The sequence below is a fragment of the Solanum verrucosum genome, unplaced genomic scaffold (assembly GCF_900185275.1).
Source record: "Solanum verrucosum unplaced genomic scaffold, falcon-dt-bn FXZP01000198.1, whole genome shotgun sequence".
Taxonomy (NCBI): Eukaryota; Viridiplantae; Streptophyta; class Magnoliopsida; order Solanales; family Solanaceae; genus Solanum; species Solanum verrucosum.
This window is the reverse complement of record NW_026020173.1, coordinates 822,571-843,658: the sequence shown is the minus strand read 5'-3', so window position 1 is coordinate 843,658 and position 21,088 is coordinate 822,571. Positions and strand designations below refer to the sequence as shown.

Genomic DNA, 21,088 nt, shown 5'->3' with positions numbered 1-21,088 from the left:
TTTTTTAAATTAATTTTAACTGATTGAGTAAAAAAAGAAAAACAAATATTCCTATTTTGTTTTGAATCCCCTAAATTTATGGCATTATTAATTATCCTTAATGTATTCAAATTAATGACTATAACTATATCCATTTTTTTCTTTTTATGATTTTTAAAAAAACGTTTTTACTATTATTTTAAAAATCCTTTTTATTAATAAAATGTTACAACCTGAAATTTTTTATTGTTACAACTTAAAAGTTTTATTATACTGTCATAACTTGAAAATATTAGTCTTATATATGTCATTTATAAAATTTTCACATACAAAAAATGTTACTACTGTGAAAAATACGGAAATACAACACCAAAAGTATATTATTACTCCAACTAAAAAAAAGTGATACCAGGGGTACTTATTTTTCTTTTTTTATTAATATAATTAAATAGGAACCAAATCTTGGAGGATAAGAGACTATGAGAATAAAATTACGTAGAAATAATAAATAAAATTACGTAGAAATAATGAAATGTATTAAAACTTGAAACATAAAGATCTTTTACGAATATGAAAATTAAGAAACATATTTTTAAAATATTTATAACTTTCAATATTATATAAATGATAATTTATAAATTTAATAAGTTCGATCAGGACCGCGCGAGCGCGGCCAAGTTAACTAGTAATGCCTTTTCGGATATTAATGTTGATACTTAAGAAACACCCATAATTCAATTTTCTCGCAACTTTGAGGTGAGTATTGAAAAAATAGGGGCCGGAGTGTAGTAAAAAAACCTCATCGTGCCACAGTCGATTTTCGTACAAGCTGGAATCTGCTAAAGAAAAATCGTTCCAGGTATGGCCGATGGAAGCAAAGAAGGTCCAACATCACCTCAGGCAGCTGTGGCAGCCAACTCCCAACTATTCGGAGTTCTCTCCAGTCTTCTCCAGCAGGTATGCAACTTACATATTCTTATTTCAAATTTGGGCCTAATTCCTGATCTGCATATCTGGATATAGTGTTTTTTGGGATATGGGAGTTTTGGTCTGAAGTGGGCATATTTAATTAGCTGAATCATCAATCTTGATCTGACCCATTAAAAATGAAACAAAGAACAATGTCAATCAGCTTTGCTGTGATTTGTTCATTATTCATTAGCTTATTAAAAATCCATTGATTACTGGTAGCTGTGCCCAAGAGAAATGTGTATGTTTGGTTTGAGTGTCTATGATCAGATGGATCTATATGTTTCCGGGTGGTGAGGGGTATTACAGTATGGCCAAGAGGGCTAGTTAGCGCCATGAAGTACACAAAATACCTTCTCAAACAAAGCAGGTGAGTCGAACCCACTAGTGGGGCAATTGATGGTTCAAGCAGTGAAAGGCCTTGGAAGTTAGTTGTAAGGGATTGAAAGAAGATGGTTCCTTGAGGTTGGTGGTGTTTACCCAAAAATTCGTACAGTTGAATTTATATGTGAGGTTTAAAGGACACGTGGACCGAAATGATGATATATGTAAGTAAATAAAGTTGTAAATGATGAGATAAAGACAAATTGACTGAATGAAATATAATAGTATATAAATACAACTTGTGTTGGTCTGGTTCCAATGATATCTTCGATGGAGATATCCTCGGACAAACTTCACGGTTATTGAGAGCTGATGATCCAATAATGATATTGACAAATATAGGTAACGAGAAATTAAAGTACTTAGAGAATTCAGCGTCTTTACAAGGTGGTGATTCTACTGTAACGTCCGATGTTGCTTCTTGGATGGTTTCATAATGGCTATTGTTGGCAGGGCAGCTGACATTTCCTCTGGGTGTTCCAAGCTTGGTCGGGTTATATTTTTGCAAAATGAGCTGACTTTTTGTTCCCGGTGTAATACTGCTGCCCTTGTTTCTTTTCACATGTCACCATCTAATACGCCAAGCGTCATGTCTATTTTTACCCTATGCAGGTAGTATCTTTGTGCTTTTCTTTAGTTAAAGCCCCTTTTATGCTAGGGAACAGAGAAGGCTCTTTAAGATTTCTTCATGTGCTAGTTTCTTTTCCTAATGTTTCTATAAGATCAGGGTGTAAGATAGTACAATTATCGAAGTCATTTCAGAAAACTGAAGTCAAAAAAATGTAATTTGTTGTTCCTCCATCTGCCCCTTATGTTTTAGCGGAACAACTACCATAAGAAAGGTTATAATTCTTTATCTTTTGAACAATAATAGCCTTATGCGTAGTGGTAAAATGCTGAGTAACTCTTCTGAAATTCTTTGACATAATTATTAAGGAATAGAGAGTCTAGTGAATATCTTAACATATCTGTGATTTACAGGAGAAAGGGAAGTAGTGTGCCAAATCAAGCAGTTAGAGGGCACCTGAATCATTGTGGTGAAATTCTAGAATTTGCCAAACTAATTTTTAGAGCTCAAATCAAGATGGACACTGATCCATTGTGGTGAAATATTTCCCATTTAGACTCAAAAGCATCTCAGAAATGCTAGCTAATGCTTGTAGATATCGTTAGAGGGCACCTGACAGTATTCCGGTGCACTTTTTGACTTTTCTCTCTTTAACAAGTTAATAGGGACAGAGTCACCTAATACACGTTGCTAGTGGGAGGTGGTGGGTACCCCGTGGAATTAGTCGAGGTGCGCGCAATCTGGCCCGGACACCACAATTATATAAAACATGAAGAAGTTAAAAAGGATCATTGGAAGCATTGTGTATAAAGTTCGTAATGATTATGTCATTTTTGATGCTTGAATGAGTGATTAAGTGTATTTTGTATAATAACAGTATGTTGTAATTAAAACTCATCAAATAATTAAATATTGTATTCTTAATGAGTATGCCTTCATAATTAAGAATCTAGAGAATATGAAAATTTTTCCAGTTCATCAGCTCACATTCTTACCTGAAGATCCTCTTGTTTGTTATCAATCACTAATTCAACAAAAAGTGTTTCTCTTTTCTTTTACAGCACATTCATTATCTTAAGAAACCTTAAGAACTTTTACCCACTGGAAGGATGCCTTACACATTCGCCCAGCAAAACTTTGTTTCCTTTTCTTAAATGATTTTACTACTCTTATCGGTTCTGGTTGCTATTTCAACAGCACTGCATCTCCCATCCCTATGCGTCTTATCAATTGTGTAGTGCTGATGTCATGAATCCTTGTCAGCTAACATGTCGAATCAGCTCTCTATATTTTTCTTGTCATTAATTTATGTTTGCTAACTTGTCAAAATTAGCTGTCTATGTCAGTTAACCTTTAGGACAATTTTCCCCAGTCAACAACATGTTATCCACAATCGATGAGCAAACTGGAAAATATAGAACCATATTTGTCTTTGTCACTAATCTAGTTAAGCTGACTATGCATATCCTCAAATTCTCTATATTTATCTAGTCATTAATTTACTGTCTAGGTCATTAACCTTTAGGCCACAGCCCACAGGCTGTTTGGAAATAGCTCCGCCAGACATAGAAGAAAGGAGTGTAGGATTGGAAAGCAGTTTTCCCCAGTCAACACCATGTTATCCACAATCATTGAGCTAACAGGTAAATATAGAATCATGTTTGTCTTTGTCATAAATCTAGTTAAGCTGACTATATGCATATCCTCAAACTCAGTCAAATCTGACTGATTCATCCATTGTTGTCGAATCCCTCCTGTTGACGAGACAAACCATCATTCCTTTTGTACTGGTGAATTAGCTACTAGCATATGGAAACTTTTTGGTGATCGCTTTGACATTCCTTGGGATCCTGGATCTATTGTAGGTTTCTTTGCTCGATGTGGTCTATGAAACCTTTTAATTCATTGCATCAACAAATTCTTAAAATTGCTCCTATTGTTATTTGTTGGGAACTATGGAAAGCGAGATGTGCGGCTAAGTATGGCTCTAAGAGAATTTCCTATGCTAGGTCGAAGCATCAAATTATTTTCCATCTTAGATGGTCGATAAACAAACTGGCTGGTGGCAGAGATTGGCCTTGGCAGTGGCCAGATCTATGTTCTACTATTTTGTCTCTTAGGCCTAAAATTGATAGCATTGTTGTTCTACGGAAAAAACCACAATGATTGGGTAAAAGTCAATACAGATGGCAGTTGCAACTCTGAAGGATCAATTGGTGTAGACGTTCTTATAAGGGATTCAACGGGCAATTTAATAGTACCCTTTGCAAAACATATTGGCAGAGGTACAAGCAATATAGCAGAGGCCAAAGCAGCCTATTTTGGAGCCAGATGATGTGTGGAAAATTGCTATCCGAACTTTATTTTAGGATGTGATTCCCAAATTACAGTCAATATTGTGAGAAATATATACGAAAAATATTATTGAATTGTGTATCTAAATAGTTACATTGAGACCCTATTTATAGACACTACATTGGAATCCTTTTCCAACTAGGATTCCTATTCTTATTCCTATTCCTATTCTTATTCTTATTTCTATTCTAAGTAGGAAATACTTATTTCTATTCTAACACTCCCCCTCAAGCTGGTGCATACAAATCATATGTACCTAGCTTGTTACAGATGTAATTAATACGAGGACATGTGAGGGACTTGGTGAAGATATCTGCAAGCTGATCATTTGACTTCACAAATTTCGTAACAATATCTCCCGAGAGTATCTTTTCTCTGACAAAGTGACAGTCAATCTCAATGTGCTTAGTCTTTTCATGAAACACTGGATTTGATGCGATATGAAGAGCCGCTTGATTATCACACACAAGTTCCATCTGATCAACTTTGCCAAATTTTAGTTCTCCCAGCAACTGTTTGATCCAAACTAGCTCACAAGTTGCTATCGCCATTGCTCGATATTCTGATTCTGCACTAGATCGAGCAAACCACATTCTGTTTCTTACTCTTCCACGACACCAAATTACCTCCTACTAAAACACAATATCCGGATGTCGAACGTCTGTCAGAGGGTGATCCTGCCCAATCAGCGTCTGTATATCCAATGATATGCTCATGGCCTTGATCCTCAAAGAGTAGTCCTTTACCGGGAGCTGACTTTATATATCGCAGAATACGAACAACTGCTTCCCAATGACTATCACAAGGGGAAGTCATAAACTGACTTACAACACTCACAGGAAAAGAGATGTCAAGTCTAGTCACTGTGAGATAATTCAACTTTCCAACAAGTCGTCTATACCTTTCAGGATTACTAAGTGGCTCCCCCTGTCCTGGAAGGAGTTTAACATTCGGATCCATAGGAGTGTCAACAGGTCTACATCCCATCATTCCTGTCTCCTCAAGAATGTCTAAGGCATACTTGCGTTGAGAAATAACAATACCTGATCTAGACTGAGCAACCTCAATACCTAGAAAATACTTCAATCTGCCAAGGTCTTTAGTTTGGAAGTGCTTAAAGAGATGTTGCTTCAAATCGGTGATACCATCTTGATCATTACCGGTGATAACAATATCATCAACGTAAACAACCAAATAGATACATCGACTTGGTGCAGAATGCTGATAAAACACAGAGTGATCAGCTACACTACGAGTCATGCCAAACTCCTGAATTACTGTGTTGAACTTCCCGAACCAAGCTCGAGGAGACTGTTTTAGACCATAGAGTGACCTGCGCAATCGACATACAAGGTTACTAGACTCCCCCTGAGCAACAAAACCAGGTGGTTGCTCCATATAGACTTCTTCCTCAAGATCACCATGCAGAAAAGCATTCTTAATGTCCAACTGATGAAGAGGCCAATGACGAACAGCAGCCATAGATAGAAAAAGACGAACAGATGCAATTTTAGCCACAGGAGCGAAAGTGTCACTATAATCTAGCCCAAATATCTGAGTATACCCTTTGGCAACAAGGCGAGCCTTAAGTCGATCAACCTGACCGTCTGGACCAATTTTGACTGCATAAACCCAACGACAACCAACAGTAGATTTACCTGCAGGAAGGGAGACAAGCTCCCAAGTACCACTCTTATGTAAAGCAGACATCTCATCAACCATAGCCTGCCTCCATCCAGAATGAGAAAGTGCTTCACCTGTAGTCTTAGGAATGGAAATAGAGGACAAAGACGACACAAATGCATAATGGGGTGATGATAGACGATGATAACTTAAGAAGGTATAATGTGGGTTAGTATTTCGAGTGGATCGTATACCTTTTTGAAGTGCAAGCGGTTGGCTAGGAGGAGGCAAGTCCGCAGTAGGAGCAGGGTCCGGCGCATGACATGAATCATCTGGGACTAGGGTTGGACGTGGACGGCGATGATAAGTTAGTAGTGGTGGCACTACAACTGGAGATGTAGAAGTAACCGTAGATTCCTCAAAGGTTGGCACAGGTAAAACCTGAGGTATGGGTAAGACCATAGAGACATCAGGATGATCAGAAGATGTATAGTAAGGCTGAGACTCAAAAAATGTAACATCAGCGGACATAAGGTATCGATGAAGATCATGTGAATAACAACGATACCCTTTTTGGACTCGAGAGTAACCAAGAAAGACACATTTGAGGGCACGAGGAGCTAATTTATCTTTTCCTGGGGCTAAGTTATGAACAAAGCATGTGCTCCCAAAGACACGAGGAGGGATAGGATAGAGATGTGACTGAGGAAACAGTATGGAATGGGGAACCTGATTCTGAATAGAAGAAGAGGGCATTCTATTTATCAAATAACAAGACGTAAGAACTGCATCTCCCCAAAAACGTAGTGGAACATTGGATTCAAGGAGAAGAGTACGAGCGGTCTCAATAAGATGCCGATTTTTTCTTTCAGCTACACCATTTTGTTGAGGGGTGTATGGACAAGTAGTCTGGTGAATAATGCCTTGGTGAGTCATAAACTCCTGAAATTGGGAGGATAAGTATTCTAAGGCATTATCACTACGAAAAGTACGAATAGAAACACCAAACTGATTTTGTATTTCAGCAAAGAAACTTTTGAAAATAGAAAATAACTCAGAACGATCTTTCATTAAGAAAACCCAAGTACATTTTGAATAATCATCAATGAAACTAACAAAATAACGAAATCCTAAGGTGGAACTGACTCTACTAGGACCCCAAATATCAGAATGAACTAATGAAAAAATAGACTCTGAACGACCCTCAGTACTACGAGAAAACGTAGCACGAGTGTGTTTCCCAAGTTGACACGACTCACAATCTAATGTGGATAAACTAGACAAACTAGGCACCATCTTTTGCAGTTTGGATAGACTCGGATGTCCCAAACGTTTGTGAATTAGATCTGGGGAATCTGTAACGGAGCATGCTGCTAAGGAATTTGAAGAGGTAAGATAGTAAAGGCCTTGTGATTCATGTCCTGTTCCAATCATCTGTCTCGTACTGCGGTCCTGCATGAGAAAAAAATCATCGAAAAAAGTTATGCTACAATGTAGGGCTTTCGTCAAACGACTAACAGATGCTAGATTAAAAGGAGAACCAGGGACATAAAGAACAGAGTCTAGGGTGACAGAAGATAGGGGTTTGGCTTTTCCAACCCCTTTTGGTTTTGTTTGGATCCCATTGGCTAAAGTAATAGCTGGAAGAGATTGTGAATAAACAATATCGGATAAAAGTGATTTATTACCAGAGATATGATCAGAAGCCCCAGAGTCCATGACCCATGTTCCAAGAGTACTAGATTGCGACACACAAGCAAAAGAATTACCCGCAACAGAGACATCAGGTTGTGCAACCGAAACTACTTGTGGAGACGTTTGCTTATTTGCACGATACTGAAGGAACTCATCATATTCTGTCTGGGCAATATGAGCATTATTGGATGGTTGATTAGGTTGAGCACCATATGCTACTGGTGGAGATGTTTGTTTACTTGCGCGATTTCGAAGGAACTCATTATATTCCTTTAGAACAATAGGATCATAACTGGGTGGTGGACCATGCAAACTATAACATATATCACGAGTGTGTCCAGGCTTATGACAATGACTACACTTGGATCGAGGTTTCCCAAAACGCCCTCCCCCTCGCCGATTCTCCATAGATTGATATGTACGCTTTTCAAAGGTTTGAGATGCGAGAATAGATGAGTCAACAGTGGGTGATGAAACTACCTTGTGACTGGGAGGTGCCGCAAGACGAAGGAGACGAGAGAATAATTCATCGATTGTAGGAACTGTAGGGCTAGCTAAAATCTGATCACGTACAGAATCATGATCAGGAGGAAGTCCAGCAAGAGTATGAACTAGAAACAATGTTTGTCTGTGTTCTTGTTGTTTTTCCACGTTCGTAGTAACTGGCATTAATGTGTCAAATTCCTCCATGACTGCTTGTACCTGTCCCAAGTAAGTAGACATATCGGATTCTTGTTTCTTTAAGTTGGTCAATCGAGATATCACATCATAGAATCGAGATATGTCATTAGTGTATAAAGCACGAGCCTTTTCCCAAACTGTATAACACGTCTGGAATGGGCGAAACAAGGGCATCAACTTGGAATCAATAGAACGCCATAGGAGACTACATAATTGAGCATCTACTTTCTCCCATTGTGCTTTGGCTTTTGCATCTTCCTCACTAGTCTTTGCCTTTACATCTACCACATAAGCCTTGTTCGTTAAGTGATCTTGGACACCTTGACCCTTGCACCAAAGCTCAACCGAGGAAGCCCAAGATAAATAGTTTGAACTTCCCAATAAAAGTTCTGAAGTGATTATAGGGCTAGAACTTCCAATCCCCATATTTTTGGAACCAAAAACATCACACCCAAAAGACATTATGCTAAATTTGTCTCGGAAAATTCAAATCTTGAAGAAAAGTCGCCGGAAACTGCCTGGAAATAGCCGGAACCCTAATTCCGGCGATCGGATCTGGTCAAAAATAGTATGGGCCTGGTCGGAATGGCTGGACGACCCCAACTGTCAAAAAAAAGCTCAAAAAATATGCACAGAAAAGCCCTCACGCGCCGGCGCGTGAGACAGATCTCGCCGGAAACTACCACCTCCGATCGGCGCGTGAGAGCGCGTGGGGTGGTGTTTTCCGGTGGTTTTGGCTGGGGTTTGGTCGCGGGGGCTTTCCGAGCCTCGTGGTGGTGTTGGTTTTCGCACAACACCAACAGAAAGAAAAAAGAATAACAAAATCAGACCCAACAGTCACCGGTAATTGACATAGACATACGGTGACTTGTTTGTTCTCACCAATGCTCTGATACCATGTGAGAAATATATACGAAAAATATTATTGAATTGTGTATCTAAATAGTTACATTGAGACCCTATTTATAGACACTACATTGGAATCCTTTTCCAACTAGGATTCCTATTCTTATTCCTATTCCTATTCCTATTCTTATTTCTATTCTAAGTAGGAAATACTTATTTCTATTCTAACAAATATGATCAAAGATAAATCTAAAATGCCCTGGAAATTGTGGGATACTATTATGGAGACTAGAAGAATTACTTTACAGGCCAATGCGATAGTTCGACATTGCTTCAGAAAGTCAAATCAAGTGGTGGACGCACTACCTAAATACTGTTTATATAACAAGGACATCTTATTTTTTATCCTAAAGATTTGCCAAAGGATGCAGCTGGCCTATACACCCTTGATGAGATTGGGATGCCCTCCATAAGACAGGCAAAGAAAGAATATATTTTGAGTCACTAGCTATGATCTGTCTTTCTTTAGTTTTTGCTGTACATGACCTGTTTTCAAGGTTGTATATTAATGCTTATTTCCGGAGGTTTAGGCTATCGTCCCCCTATGCTTGTTCTCTGTATAGATCTTGGATGAAATAAAAGGTTTGCGCCACCGAAGGCATAAAATTTACATTAAAAAAAAAAAAAAAATCTGACTGATTCGCAGTGGTGTCATGGTCAAGTCAGTCTCCATTACAAGCCCAGTCAATCTTATTTTCTGCTACACTTTACAAATATGATTTGCAAACTTGAGTTGTTTCACCACCTTGTGTTTGTGGGGTTTGTTGAAGTGCAGAGGATCATTAAGTATATTGTAGACTATTCTTGATGATAATAACATTATCAAATGTCGAGAATCATGAAGAGTATGTGCTGAATTATTATGATTAGGTCATGATACTAGTGATCTTAAGAATTAGAAAACTTTCTTATAGGAGCTATCTAGATTCGTCACTAATTCAAAGAGTTTCTCTCTTTAATTTGTCCTTTTTGCTTACTCGTCAAATCTTGGTGAGACTCTTTTATGCATTGATCAGAAAAGAGAAGTGTTAATTGTGTTGATTAATTAGCATGATTTTTGGAGTTTCTATTATTTTTTGGATTGAATAGAATATTTTATTTTGTTGTAGTTGATTGTTTTTCCGTAATTAGTTGAGATTCACGTGTACAAATACACCTTCTTATGGGATGTAAATACATGGTATTAGAGTCATTGTTGCCTTCTGTGGTGAGTTTTTTCTCCCTCACAGCACTAGGATTCCTTCCTTTCAATAAAGAGGTCGAGTTTTCTCCTTCCTTGATGTTGTCAGCAACTAAAGCTCTGTTTATGTCCGTGTTTTTGAAAAATCTAATACCACCACAGTTTTGCCAATCAATTTCGAGTCTACCCTCTAAATTTCAGATATTTCCAATCGTCGGAGATAGGGTTTCCAATGATTCCTTTTGGATATTAAAAATAGTCTTCTTTTGATTATTTATGTGACAATGATCGATTTGAAGTACTAAATCCCTTCATTCAACTGCAAAATATCCTACAACCGATCAAAGTAGTGAAGAAATTGAAATATGTCTTACGATTAATTAATCAATAAATTCCTTAGGGAATCAAAAATCAAATAAACACATGAGAAAAGGTGAATAAATCACTAATTAAACCTTAAGGTTCATCAAAACTCAACTACAACAGAGTTACTCCATACATGGAGATAGGTAACTGTGACTATAATAAAGATCAGCAAGTTCATGATCCAAGAGAATAAAAGAGAAGATAAATTGAAGTCAAGAAGAAACTCCCAACAAATCTTCATTCTCTCATGAAACGTTGGAATCTTCCGCTTCCTTTCTGTATTTGTTCCTCCAATAGCTGCATCTGTCATGGTGTCTGCCCTTGCAAGTCTCCAAAAAATTCTCTATATATACGTCATTCAGCCCTAATAACCTAAATTCTAAGAACTATTGCATTCAGGTCGCATTGTCACAGTGGTCAATACTCAAGCACTACGATGGTTGGGCTGTTTAATGTGTCCTACAAGTGCTGAAGGAGTGTTGCAGCGCCCAAAGTTCCAGTGCTGCGATGGCCGGGGCTGTTTAGTGCACAACAATTCTTCAACAAGTTTTTTCTTCATTTCTTGCATCTGTTTTGCTTGAATCTTGTTTGTTTCCTCCTTAACTCCATTGCATATTTATCATCAAAACAACACAAGTATGTGAGGAATAACATCATATAACAATTTAAACCTAATAATTCAAAACATGCGAAGACATAAATACACATATAATTGTGGTTCATCAACAAGGAACTCAAATGATTTTATTATTTCCCCCCTTCAGTTGAATGTTTAAATATCATACATTTTGAGTTTTTATGTTCCTCTCCTTGGTCAATTTTTTTCGTAAAAAATGGGTTAGTTGGAAATTTATCTTTGTTTATAGGTAGGATTATTCTTGTTCAGCTTTGGATTGAATATCTATCTGGGTGCTATCACCAACTTTTCTTTTCTTCTTATACCTTATGGTGGTGGTAGGTGTCTGTGTTTGACATCAAGTCCTGCTGTGGTTTAATAAAGTACTTCAAAATGTCCTGACTAGAAAGATTGTAAACAAACATGTGCAGGTGGAATCATTGACTAATCAAGAAGAAGTGGAGTTGCGCAGTAAGATCCAAGCACTAGGACTGGAAGTTACAAAAGTTCCTTCAAAATCAACACAAAATCTTGACGAGGTAGGTTGGTATTTATTTTGGTTCGAAAGAACCGTATTTTCATTCTTTCCTCTTTTTTTTCCCTGGTAAACATAATTTATTCATTTTCAAATGTATATTAGATGGAGATTGCGAAGCAGATGGATAAATTATCAGAAAAGCTGGATGACGTGGATAGGATGATATCCTCCGCTGTTGCTGCGGATCCACAAGTTGGGTCTCTCTTAAGCAGTACTGCTGATCTTTGGATGCCAGTTATTACAGCTGGTTCTGAGGAAAGGTGTAACCTTAATGCGTCAGTTGAAGATGATGTTGAAGTGAAAGGCAAAAACTCTCAGTAGCTTTTAGTTAAAATCATCGTCATATGTTGATTTTGATTCTTTAATAAACGGTAAACAGATTCCTTCTATCATCAATTACAAATCATAGCCAGAGGGTTTATGTAGGTATCCTCAAGTTGAAATCACATTTACATCTTCTGATGACAAAGATGATACTTCAATTTGTTAAGAGATGTTCTGTAAGTCATTTCTAGATCTTGAAAAGGCAAATAGGACTTGGTGATGCTTGAACATATTTCTGTAAGAATACTTGGAGACCTTCCTCTCTGGTGTAAAATAACTATACATGATATGTTTACTTTTTAGCTGTGAATGAACAGTGCGTTGAACATTTTGTGTATTGATGTTGTCTCACTATTATGTTTAATACTAGACACAAGTGCACGGATCCAATATTTTGTTAATTTTGTCTCAATTTATGTGATATAGAAAGAATTTAGAGTCACTTACATTTTAATATGAATTTTTTATATTTTAAATTGTTAATTATTGTGATTTATATACATTTTTTATTTTTAAAAAAAATAGATGTTAGTCTCTTATCTCAATTTATATTACACTGATAAAATTTTGAGAATCACCAAAAAAATTTGTCTTTTAATTTTCAATTTTTTAATTATTGTGATCTATATTACTTTTACATCATTTTAAAACAATATATGTGACTCATCTATCCCTATTTATGTGGCACTGAATTGAGGGTCAATTGAATTTTTTATGTCTTTTAAATATTTCAAGTTATTAATTATTATGATTTTTACTACTATTAATGTAATTTTAAAATATTATATGGTACTCCATTTGTTCCAATTTATGTAGCACAAATGAAGTTTCAAGAGTCAATCATTTTCTTTTAAATATTTGAAAATTTTTAAATTGCTAATTATTGAGATTTACAATACATTTTATGTAGTTTCCAAATGACACATTTTACTTCTTTTGTCCAATTTTACGTGGCACTGATAGATTAATTTCAAATGTTAATTATTATTATTTTTTGTATGAAAAGGATTTTCATATATATATAATAATATACTAGTCGTCCAGGAGTATTGAGCATCGACCGCGGTGGCATATGTACATTTAGTTATAGTTTGGCCACACCCTAGTCCTAGGAAATATTAAGATCTTTCTAACATAATTAGTTCCTAAAGTGCCGGCTTCCATCTCCTTTTTTACAAACACCGGAGGAACAGTTGGTTCATAAAAAACGGCCTTCTTGGCTATTACATCTGCCACTCTGTTTTGTTCTCTACACATATGAAATAGTCTTTTTATTTCCAGCTTCTTTATTAAATATATGTACTCAACAAACAGATTATCATAGAGCAAATTGTTATGATTTATTATGCATACTACTACTTCAATTGAGTCGATATTGATTTCAAGAGGTTTAAGCTTATGTTTTATTATTGCTAATAAGAGCCCTCTTCTCAGTGTTTGGTGGGGTTGGTGAAGCCTAGAACCTAGCCCCATGTGGTTTCTAAAGTCCGTCTGATCCAGATTATTTGTTTGTCACAAAGCCATATATATTGAGCTTGAAGTTTCTCATATCAGGTGGTTCCCATTTGACATGAATGGTTGTTTTAGGGTCTTTAGCTTCTGTAATATTAGTTTTCAACAGTGGCCTGATCTGGGAGTATGTTGGGTGGTAATGGTCTATTTAAGGCATTTGTGCATTGGAAGAAGATGTGATCTATGTCTTCTTTGGCATTTCGGAATAACATTCATACCCTTATTGTGGAAGGAATAGTTTGTTAGAATTCTACAATAGTATAGGAGCCATATGAATGTTAATTAGGGGCCTTAATTGACCAGATCCAACTGAATCTTTTGTAGGTTTCTTATTGATTTTTTTGAAGGCTTTCATTGATGTTACTGTAGGATGAACCAATTGAGAATAGGCCATTACTAGTTACAAGAATGTTCTCTTTATTCTCACCAGGTGGGAAGGAGTAGTTGGTAATGATGTTTTTGAGGTTTTAAAGGAGGGAGAAGGAGAGTTTTCCAAAGTCCCATTCTTCATTTTCATGAATGTCTCTTATCTTAAGGTGTTCCTCCTCTCTCAAGATGGGTCCCTGGATACTCTGTCGAATAGCATTTGAGTGTGGTATCCAATGAAGTTGACTTTATCTCTCTTATGAACTATCCATCTAGCTAGTAGCATCAACACATTCTGCCCATCCCTTTTGGATGTTGTTCCAGGTTCTGGACACAGTTTTACTAGATTTGTTGTTAGTATTGGGCATGTGGTACTTGTAAATCAGTACTTTTCTCCAGAGCTTATGGGATTTCGATAATTCTCCATGCAGTCTAGCTAGGATGGCTCTATTCTTGATTTCACTCTTTTGGAGCCCTAGGACAACATTCTCTTTCTTGCTAGTAATGGTATCCCAATTGATTAGATGAAGCTTTCTTTTATCTATTGTTGTCCTGTTTAGATTTTATTTATGTTGTCAGTTATTTTCGTAGGGAGCCTGGTGTATTGCATCACATCTTAGGGGATACTGCTCAGTGTGGACTTTGGGAGCACATTCCTACCAGTCATGTTGAGGAATATGACTTTCCATCCGGCAAGTCTTTCTCATGTTATCAATCAAGAATTGGAAGTTGATAAGTTAGAGATTTTAGACTCAATTGAGGCTTTTAGTTCACCAAATAGTGTCCTCAATGCCTTTTATGTCCATTTCTGATATAAATTTGTTGAATTGCAGCTATGAAGGATAAAAGACAAGTCAAAGACAAAAGAATTAAAAGAGAACCCTTCGGGGTGGCCCAGTGGTTTGAGCTTGGGACTTCCATGTTGGAGGTCTCAAGTTCGAAACCCCTTGCCAGCGAAAGCAAGGGGTTTGCCTTCTGGGTCGAGCTCGTCGCACCAGGCTTGCCTAGTGCGGGTTACCTCTCCTATGTGGTTTGCGAGCTATTGCATAAGAGCGGGGGTTTTACCCTGTGCGCACCAAAAGGGTAGCGGATGCGGGTTTCCCTTGTCATCAAAAAAAAAAAAAAAAAGAATTAAAAGAGAACCCAAAAACTTAAAAAAAACAAAGAACAAAGGCAAAGTTAAAGCTCGCCAAGTGCAAAGGGCAACTCGCCAAACAAGCTGGAGCTCACTAAAAATGTCAAAGCAGATCGACAAGGAAATTATTCTAATGACGACTCACCAACAATGTCGGTGAGCCTTGGTGTCTTCGCCGAATTCATCTGAGAGTTCTGCTACAAATAAAAGTCAATTTAGCGAGTAGTTATTGAAGTGGCGACTCACTGAATAGTAATGTAGAACTCAATCGAGCTCACCAAAGGTGTTCAACACATGAAGCCTTGAAGCGAAGCTGAAAGGCGAGAAGAAGTGATAGTTGACGACTCATCGAGTGAGTCAGTGAGCCCGACTAATGTCGCTGAAGTGACCTAGAAGTGCAATTTTTGTCAAACTTTGGGAAGGTATAAAAGGTTTTGAAGAAAAAGAAAATGTATCTTCCATTGCTCAAAACTCACAGTACTTAGAACATTCTTGGGACTTTGGGTTTTTGACTTTTTTACCCTTAGAATTTTGATGGTTTTGAATTGGGTGTCTTTGAATTGAAGCTTGAATCATCTTTCATTGAATGGACTACAACTTCTTTGGTATAATTCAATTAAGTTCTAGCATATGTAGTTAAACCCCCTCATTCTAAAGGTGTGCAATGTAGTTGAGTATTAGATTGTTTGTGGGTTTTTTGACTGCTCAAAACTATGTTAATTTACAATGGATTTCATTATCTTAACATGTTTTAATGTATGATTAGGGGTTGCAAACTCAAATCTATTTATGTTAATTTACAATGGGTTTAATTATCTTAACATATTTTAATGTATGATTAGGGGTTGCAAACTCAAATCTATTTTATATGTCTATGCTTTCTTGTGAAAGATGCTTAAAGTAGATGAGTTAATTGCTAATTGTTGATTGATTTCAATTGCTAGTTTTTCTTGAAAGAGGAAACTATATTAAGGTATTAGATCGATTTTGTGTATTACGCATGTTGAGATTTGAGAGAACTCTCATGAAAGATGATTTTTTTATTGAAAAATGCTTCTTGTATTACTCGTCGATTTAGCCTACCCATTAAGAATTAACTATGTTGAACAACATAATTACACATATTTGGAATTGATACTCAATTACACACACTCCTGGAATTCATCTCTTACTTAATAAATTCCCTTGTCCTTTGCTTTTGTTAACAATTCGTTGACCAATCTCTCTATTGACAATTTAAAACTTCTCGAATTTGAATTTATGTTAACGTTGATTCTACAACCTTACAAGAGATTAGTACATAATTGTTATTTCATAATTGAAGTCTAGCCTATACTACTCCCTGTACATTCGACCCGAACCTCTTGTTGGGTTTTTTATTGCTAACGATCGTGTGTACGTTGAATAATAAGGCATACACTTGAGCATTATCAAAATGGCGCCGTTGCCGGGGAATGGTGCATAGATTTCTTTAATTGATGTGACTTTGTGAACTAATTTCTTGTAGTTGAATACTCTTACCATTGTTTGGTTGGTTGTTATCTTGATAGGTGATGACACGAGTGTCAATGGCAGTGATGCTTCTAGCAACCATGGTCGAATGGGTGATAGTGGTGATTTGGAAGATCTCGGTAGCGCTAGTGCTATCTGATACCCCTAACCTTGGGAAATGCAATATTTCATGTTACAAGTACAATGCTCCAATTGCTTCTAATGAAGGGGTTGTGTGGAGAGTTAGCTCATGAAGACCCTCATGATCATCTTCAGAATATTGTGGAAGTATTTGGCCGTTCACTTTCAATAACATCACCCAAAAATCTATCCGATTGAGGTTATTCCCATTCTCCTTGATGGGTGATGCTACGAAGTGGTTGGCGGAGTTACCAAGGGACTCAATTTCTTCATGGGAGGAGTTAAGCGAGGCATTTCTTGAGAGGTTCTTTCCTCCATCTAAAATGTTAAAGCTCCAAGATGGAATTCAAAACTTCCAATGTGATGATGGAGAGCCAATTTACGAAACATGGTTGAGGTTTCAAAGAAGCTCTTGCAATGTCCTACTCATGGGTTGTCAGATAAAGTCCTTTTGCATATGAGATGACAAAGATAAACTGCGCTTGGCACACAACTATTTTTTGGTGGAATCACGAGACAACTATTTCTAGTGGCTTCTACTTTGCTTAATGAGATGACAAAGATAAACTGTGCTTGGCACACAAGGGAAAATCAAGTATCACCTCATGCTATGGGTATGACTAAATAACAATTGGAGAAGAACCAAGAGTGAGATGAGAACATGACAAAGATGATGACTCGGCACGATGTCTTATTAAAACATGTTATGGTTGGCGGTTTCGAGAAGGTGAATGAGGTTGGAACAAGTGATGGATTATGTACGGAAGATGAAAAATTTGAAGCTATGTACAATAAAGAAGTTCCGTTTTTGAGTAATCAAGCGGGGGGTTCTCGTTGGAGCTATCCAAGGCCAGGCGGGAATTAAGGTTGAAATAAGGAACATGATAATGTTTGGAGAGATAGAGAAAGAGATTGGCATGATCAGGGTACCAATTGGAGAGAACATGGGGGTGATCAGGATCAGTATGTGCCACCACATGACTGACCAAAGCCCAAGGAGCAAAATGCCAATCCGAAAAGTTTTCGGACTGAAGATATGCTTGAAGAAACCTCAACAAGGTAGAAGGTTCCGACAAGGTACTTAAACTTATGAAGATAGACTTCTCATCCTTGAATCAAACTATTACCTCACCTCAGTCTTTATAAAGCAACTTGAAACTCAAATAAGTCATATTTTGGTTCATTTGAACCCTCGACTGAAGAGAGGTTTACCTAGTGACACGGTCGCAAACCCAAAGAATGATGCTCATATCATGGCAATTGTAACCCGAAGTGGTAAGGTATTGAAAAATGATTCTATGAATGAGAATGATGGCTCAAAAAAGTGATTGACGATGATGAGTCACCGATGGAAGTATATGTTGATGAAGCAAATGTTGTTGCTAATGATGCTAGTACTGATAATATCGGGGTTGATTATATTTCTAATTTGGGAAGGTGATATTGCTACTCTATCAAGCAAGGTGAATGTGCAAGTATCGATCAAGGTGACCCCTCCTTTTCCATAACGCTTTGAAGAAAAAATATTGTGATGCTAAATTTCAAAAGTTCTTGGCCATGCTTAGGGGTTTGTCGGTAAATATCCCTTCAGTTGACGTGATGCTTGAAATGTCGGGGACACAATTTATGAAAGAGTTGGTAACCAAGAAGAAAAGGATGGAGTTTGAGACTTTGAAATATCACATAGTTATAGTGCCATTATGTCAAGTAATGTGATTATTAAGAAAGATAATCCAGGGGCCTTCTCCATTCCTTGTACCATTGGGGTATATCTGTTCTCTAAGGAACTTTGTGATCTAGGAGCAAGTATCAAGTTGATGCCCTTAGCTATCTTCAAAAGGCTTGGGTTAGATGCTCTGAATCCAATAACAATGCTGCTCTTGATGGCTGATTGGCCTATCAAACGATTGATAGGTGTGCTTTATGATATCTTGGTAAAGTTGGATAAGTTCATTTTCTTTGATGATTTTGTTGTGTTGGATTGTGAAATTGATGTCGAGATCCTAATTATCTTAGATAGACCTTTCTTGGCTACCAAAAGGGCCTTAGTGGATGATGAAAGTGGAGAGTTGAAGTTTAGAGTGAACAACAAAGAGGTCAATTTTAATGTGTGCAAGTCTATGAAACACCCATGCGATATGCATGTCGTATCTTATGTTGATGTTATTGATGATGATGTGGCAAGTGTTAGTGAAATTACTTGTCATGGAGAGTCGTTGGCGGTTGTATTATTGAATTATGATGGGGAGGAGATCTGTGATTATGATGAGGTAGTCGTTGCACTTGTGGGGTTGGGTTCCTTTCCATCCAACCCCAAGAAACTTGTTATTGATTTTAAGAATAGGAAAAGTCCATCAATTGAAGAACCCCCAAGGTTAAAGTTGAAAGCCTTGCCTTCTCATCTTCGCTATGTGTTTTTAGGAGGTAAAAACACCTTGTCAGTTATTGTTGCAAATGATTTATCGGAGGAACGGGTTGATGCATTGATTGGGGTGCTAAAAAGATTCATCAAAGCATAGGTTTGGTCGATTGCTAACATTGTCGGGATTACACCCCGCATTGCACACATAAAATCCAATTAGCTAATTATTGTAAAACGAGTATAGATAACCAAAGGAGGTTGAACCCTCATATGCAAGTAGTTATGAATAAAGAGATTATAAAGTGGCTTGATGCGGCGTGTCATGTATCCCATTGCGGATAGCAAGTGGGTTAGCCTAGCATAATGTATTCGAAAATCATAGGGGTATGATGGTTGTACCTAAAGGAATGAGCCTCTGGCTACGAGAGTTGTAACAGGATAGCGAGTGTGCATGGGATATCATAAGCTTAACACATGGACTGAAAAAAACCATTTTCCAATGCCATTCATGGATAAAATGCTTGATCATCTTGCGGGTAGGGGATGGTATTACTTCTTGGATGGGTACTCAGAGTATAATCAAATATCTATTGCCCCATATGACCAAGAGAAAACTACATTCACATGTTCCTATGGTACATTGACATTTAAAAGGATGCATTTTGGGTTGTGCAATCCCTCAACGACCTTAAAAGGGTCATTATTAAATACTGGTCTAACAGTTCCTAATCCAGGCAAAGTTCAACTTCCTAATGGTGATTCTGGTATAACCACTCAGTTTGGCAACTATCAATTGGAAGGAGGTGTGTAGTTCACAATGTTTTATGTATAATTGAGTTTCACTTCACTCTCTTGTCTTTATCAAAATTGACAAGAGAATTGAACTGTTGTGCAGCATTTTTTCCTGATTTTATTGTCTTTTGGAAGGTGAAGGGGATTCGTAATGAGAAAAATGGCCTATACACAATGAGATCACAAATAAAAAATGAGGACTACAAGAATAAGGCTCTAGATGTGACAGATTAGAGAGAAGAGGGCACTATATGGCATCAAAGAATGGGGGATGTGCCCATGATTGTTATTAGAAAACTAGTTTTGTTAAAAATAGACATAATCTAGTTTTTAAGCATTGTGATATATGTCCAATTGCCAAACAAGTCAGATTACCTTTTCAGTCTAGCAGTAGTAGATCATCTCAGTGTTTTCATTTGATTCACATGGATGTATCACTACAACAAAATTACTTTTTAGCGGCAATAAATATACACATTAACAAAGAGTGTTAAACCCTTTATCGACATTAGTTAATTGTCATTGGATTCAATGTTACTAAAGGCTTTAGGGACATATACAAAGAGTACTAATTGCCGTTAAAAATATATATTTAGTGGCAATCAAGCTATTGTCGTTAATTAATTGCCGTCAAAGATCATTTTTGATGTAGTGTATGGGGACCATATAGGTTGCTACTCATAATAACATGAAAATTTTCCTTACTTTGGTGGATGATCACTCTATATGGACTTGGGTGTTCCTATTGCATCTTAAATTTGATGTGTGTACTTTGCTTAAGAACTTTCTAATCATGATTGCAACTGAATTTTGTAAGAAAGTAAAACACTCAAATCTGATAATCGTGGTGAATTTTCCAATACACAGTGCAGAATTCCGGAGAGAAGACACGTGCACATACTTAGAACTGTAAGGGCTGTTCAAGGCCACTTACCTATTAGGTTCTGGGGTGAATGTATTCTAGTTGTTGTCTTCATCATCAATAGAGTTCCTTTTACTGTTCTAGGGAACAAATCACCTTATTACATGTTGCACTTATTACATGTTGCACAATAAACAGGATGACCTCTCTTATCTCTTACATGAGAACTATTGGCTATTTATG

General features: G+C 37.1%; 2 protein-coding genes across 2 annotated transcripts; both read left to right on the top strand.

Moving 5' to 3' along the window:
• Positions 1-745: 745 nt before the first annotated feature.
• LOC125828828 (uncharacterized) lies at positions 746-12,521 on the top strand. The gene is made up of 3 exons (XM_049508152.1): positions 746-936; positions 11,754-11,861; positions 11,963-12,521. Exons 1-3 carry the CDS (start codon positions 841-843, stop codon positions 12,179-12,181), a joined length of 423 nt encoding a protein of 140 aa, XP_049364109.1. The 5' UTR covers positions 746-840; the 3' UTR covers positions 12,182-12,521.
• A 6,008-nt stretch (positions 12,522-18,529) lies between these two features.
• On the top strand, positions 18,530-19,348 carry LOC125828841 (uncharacterized). Its single transcript, XM_049508164.1, has one exon. It carries the CDS (start codon positions 18,530-18,532, stop codon positions 19,346-19,348), a length of 819 nt encoding a protein of 272 aa, XP_049364121.1.
• Positions 19,349-21,088: the final 1,740 nt, after the last annotated feature.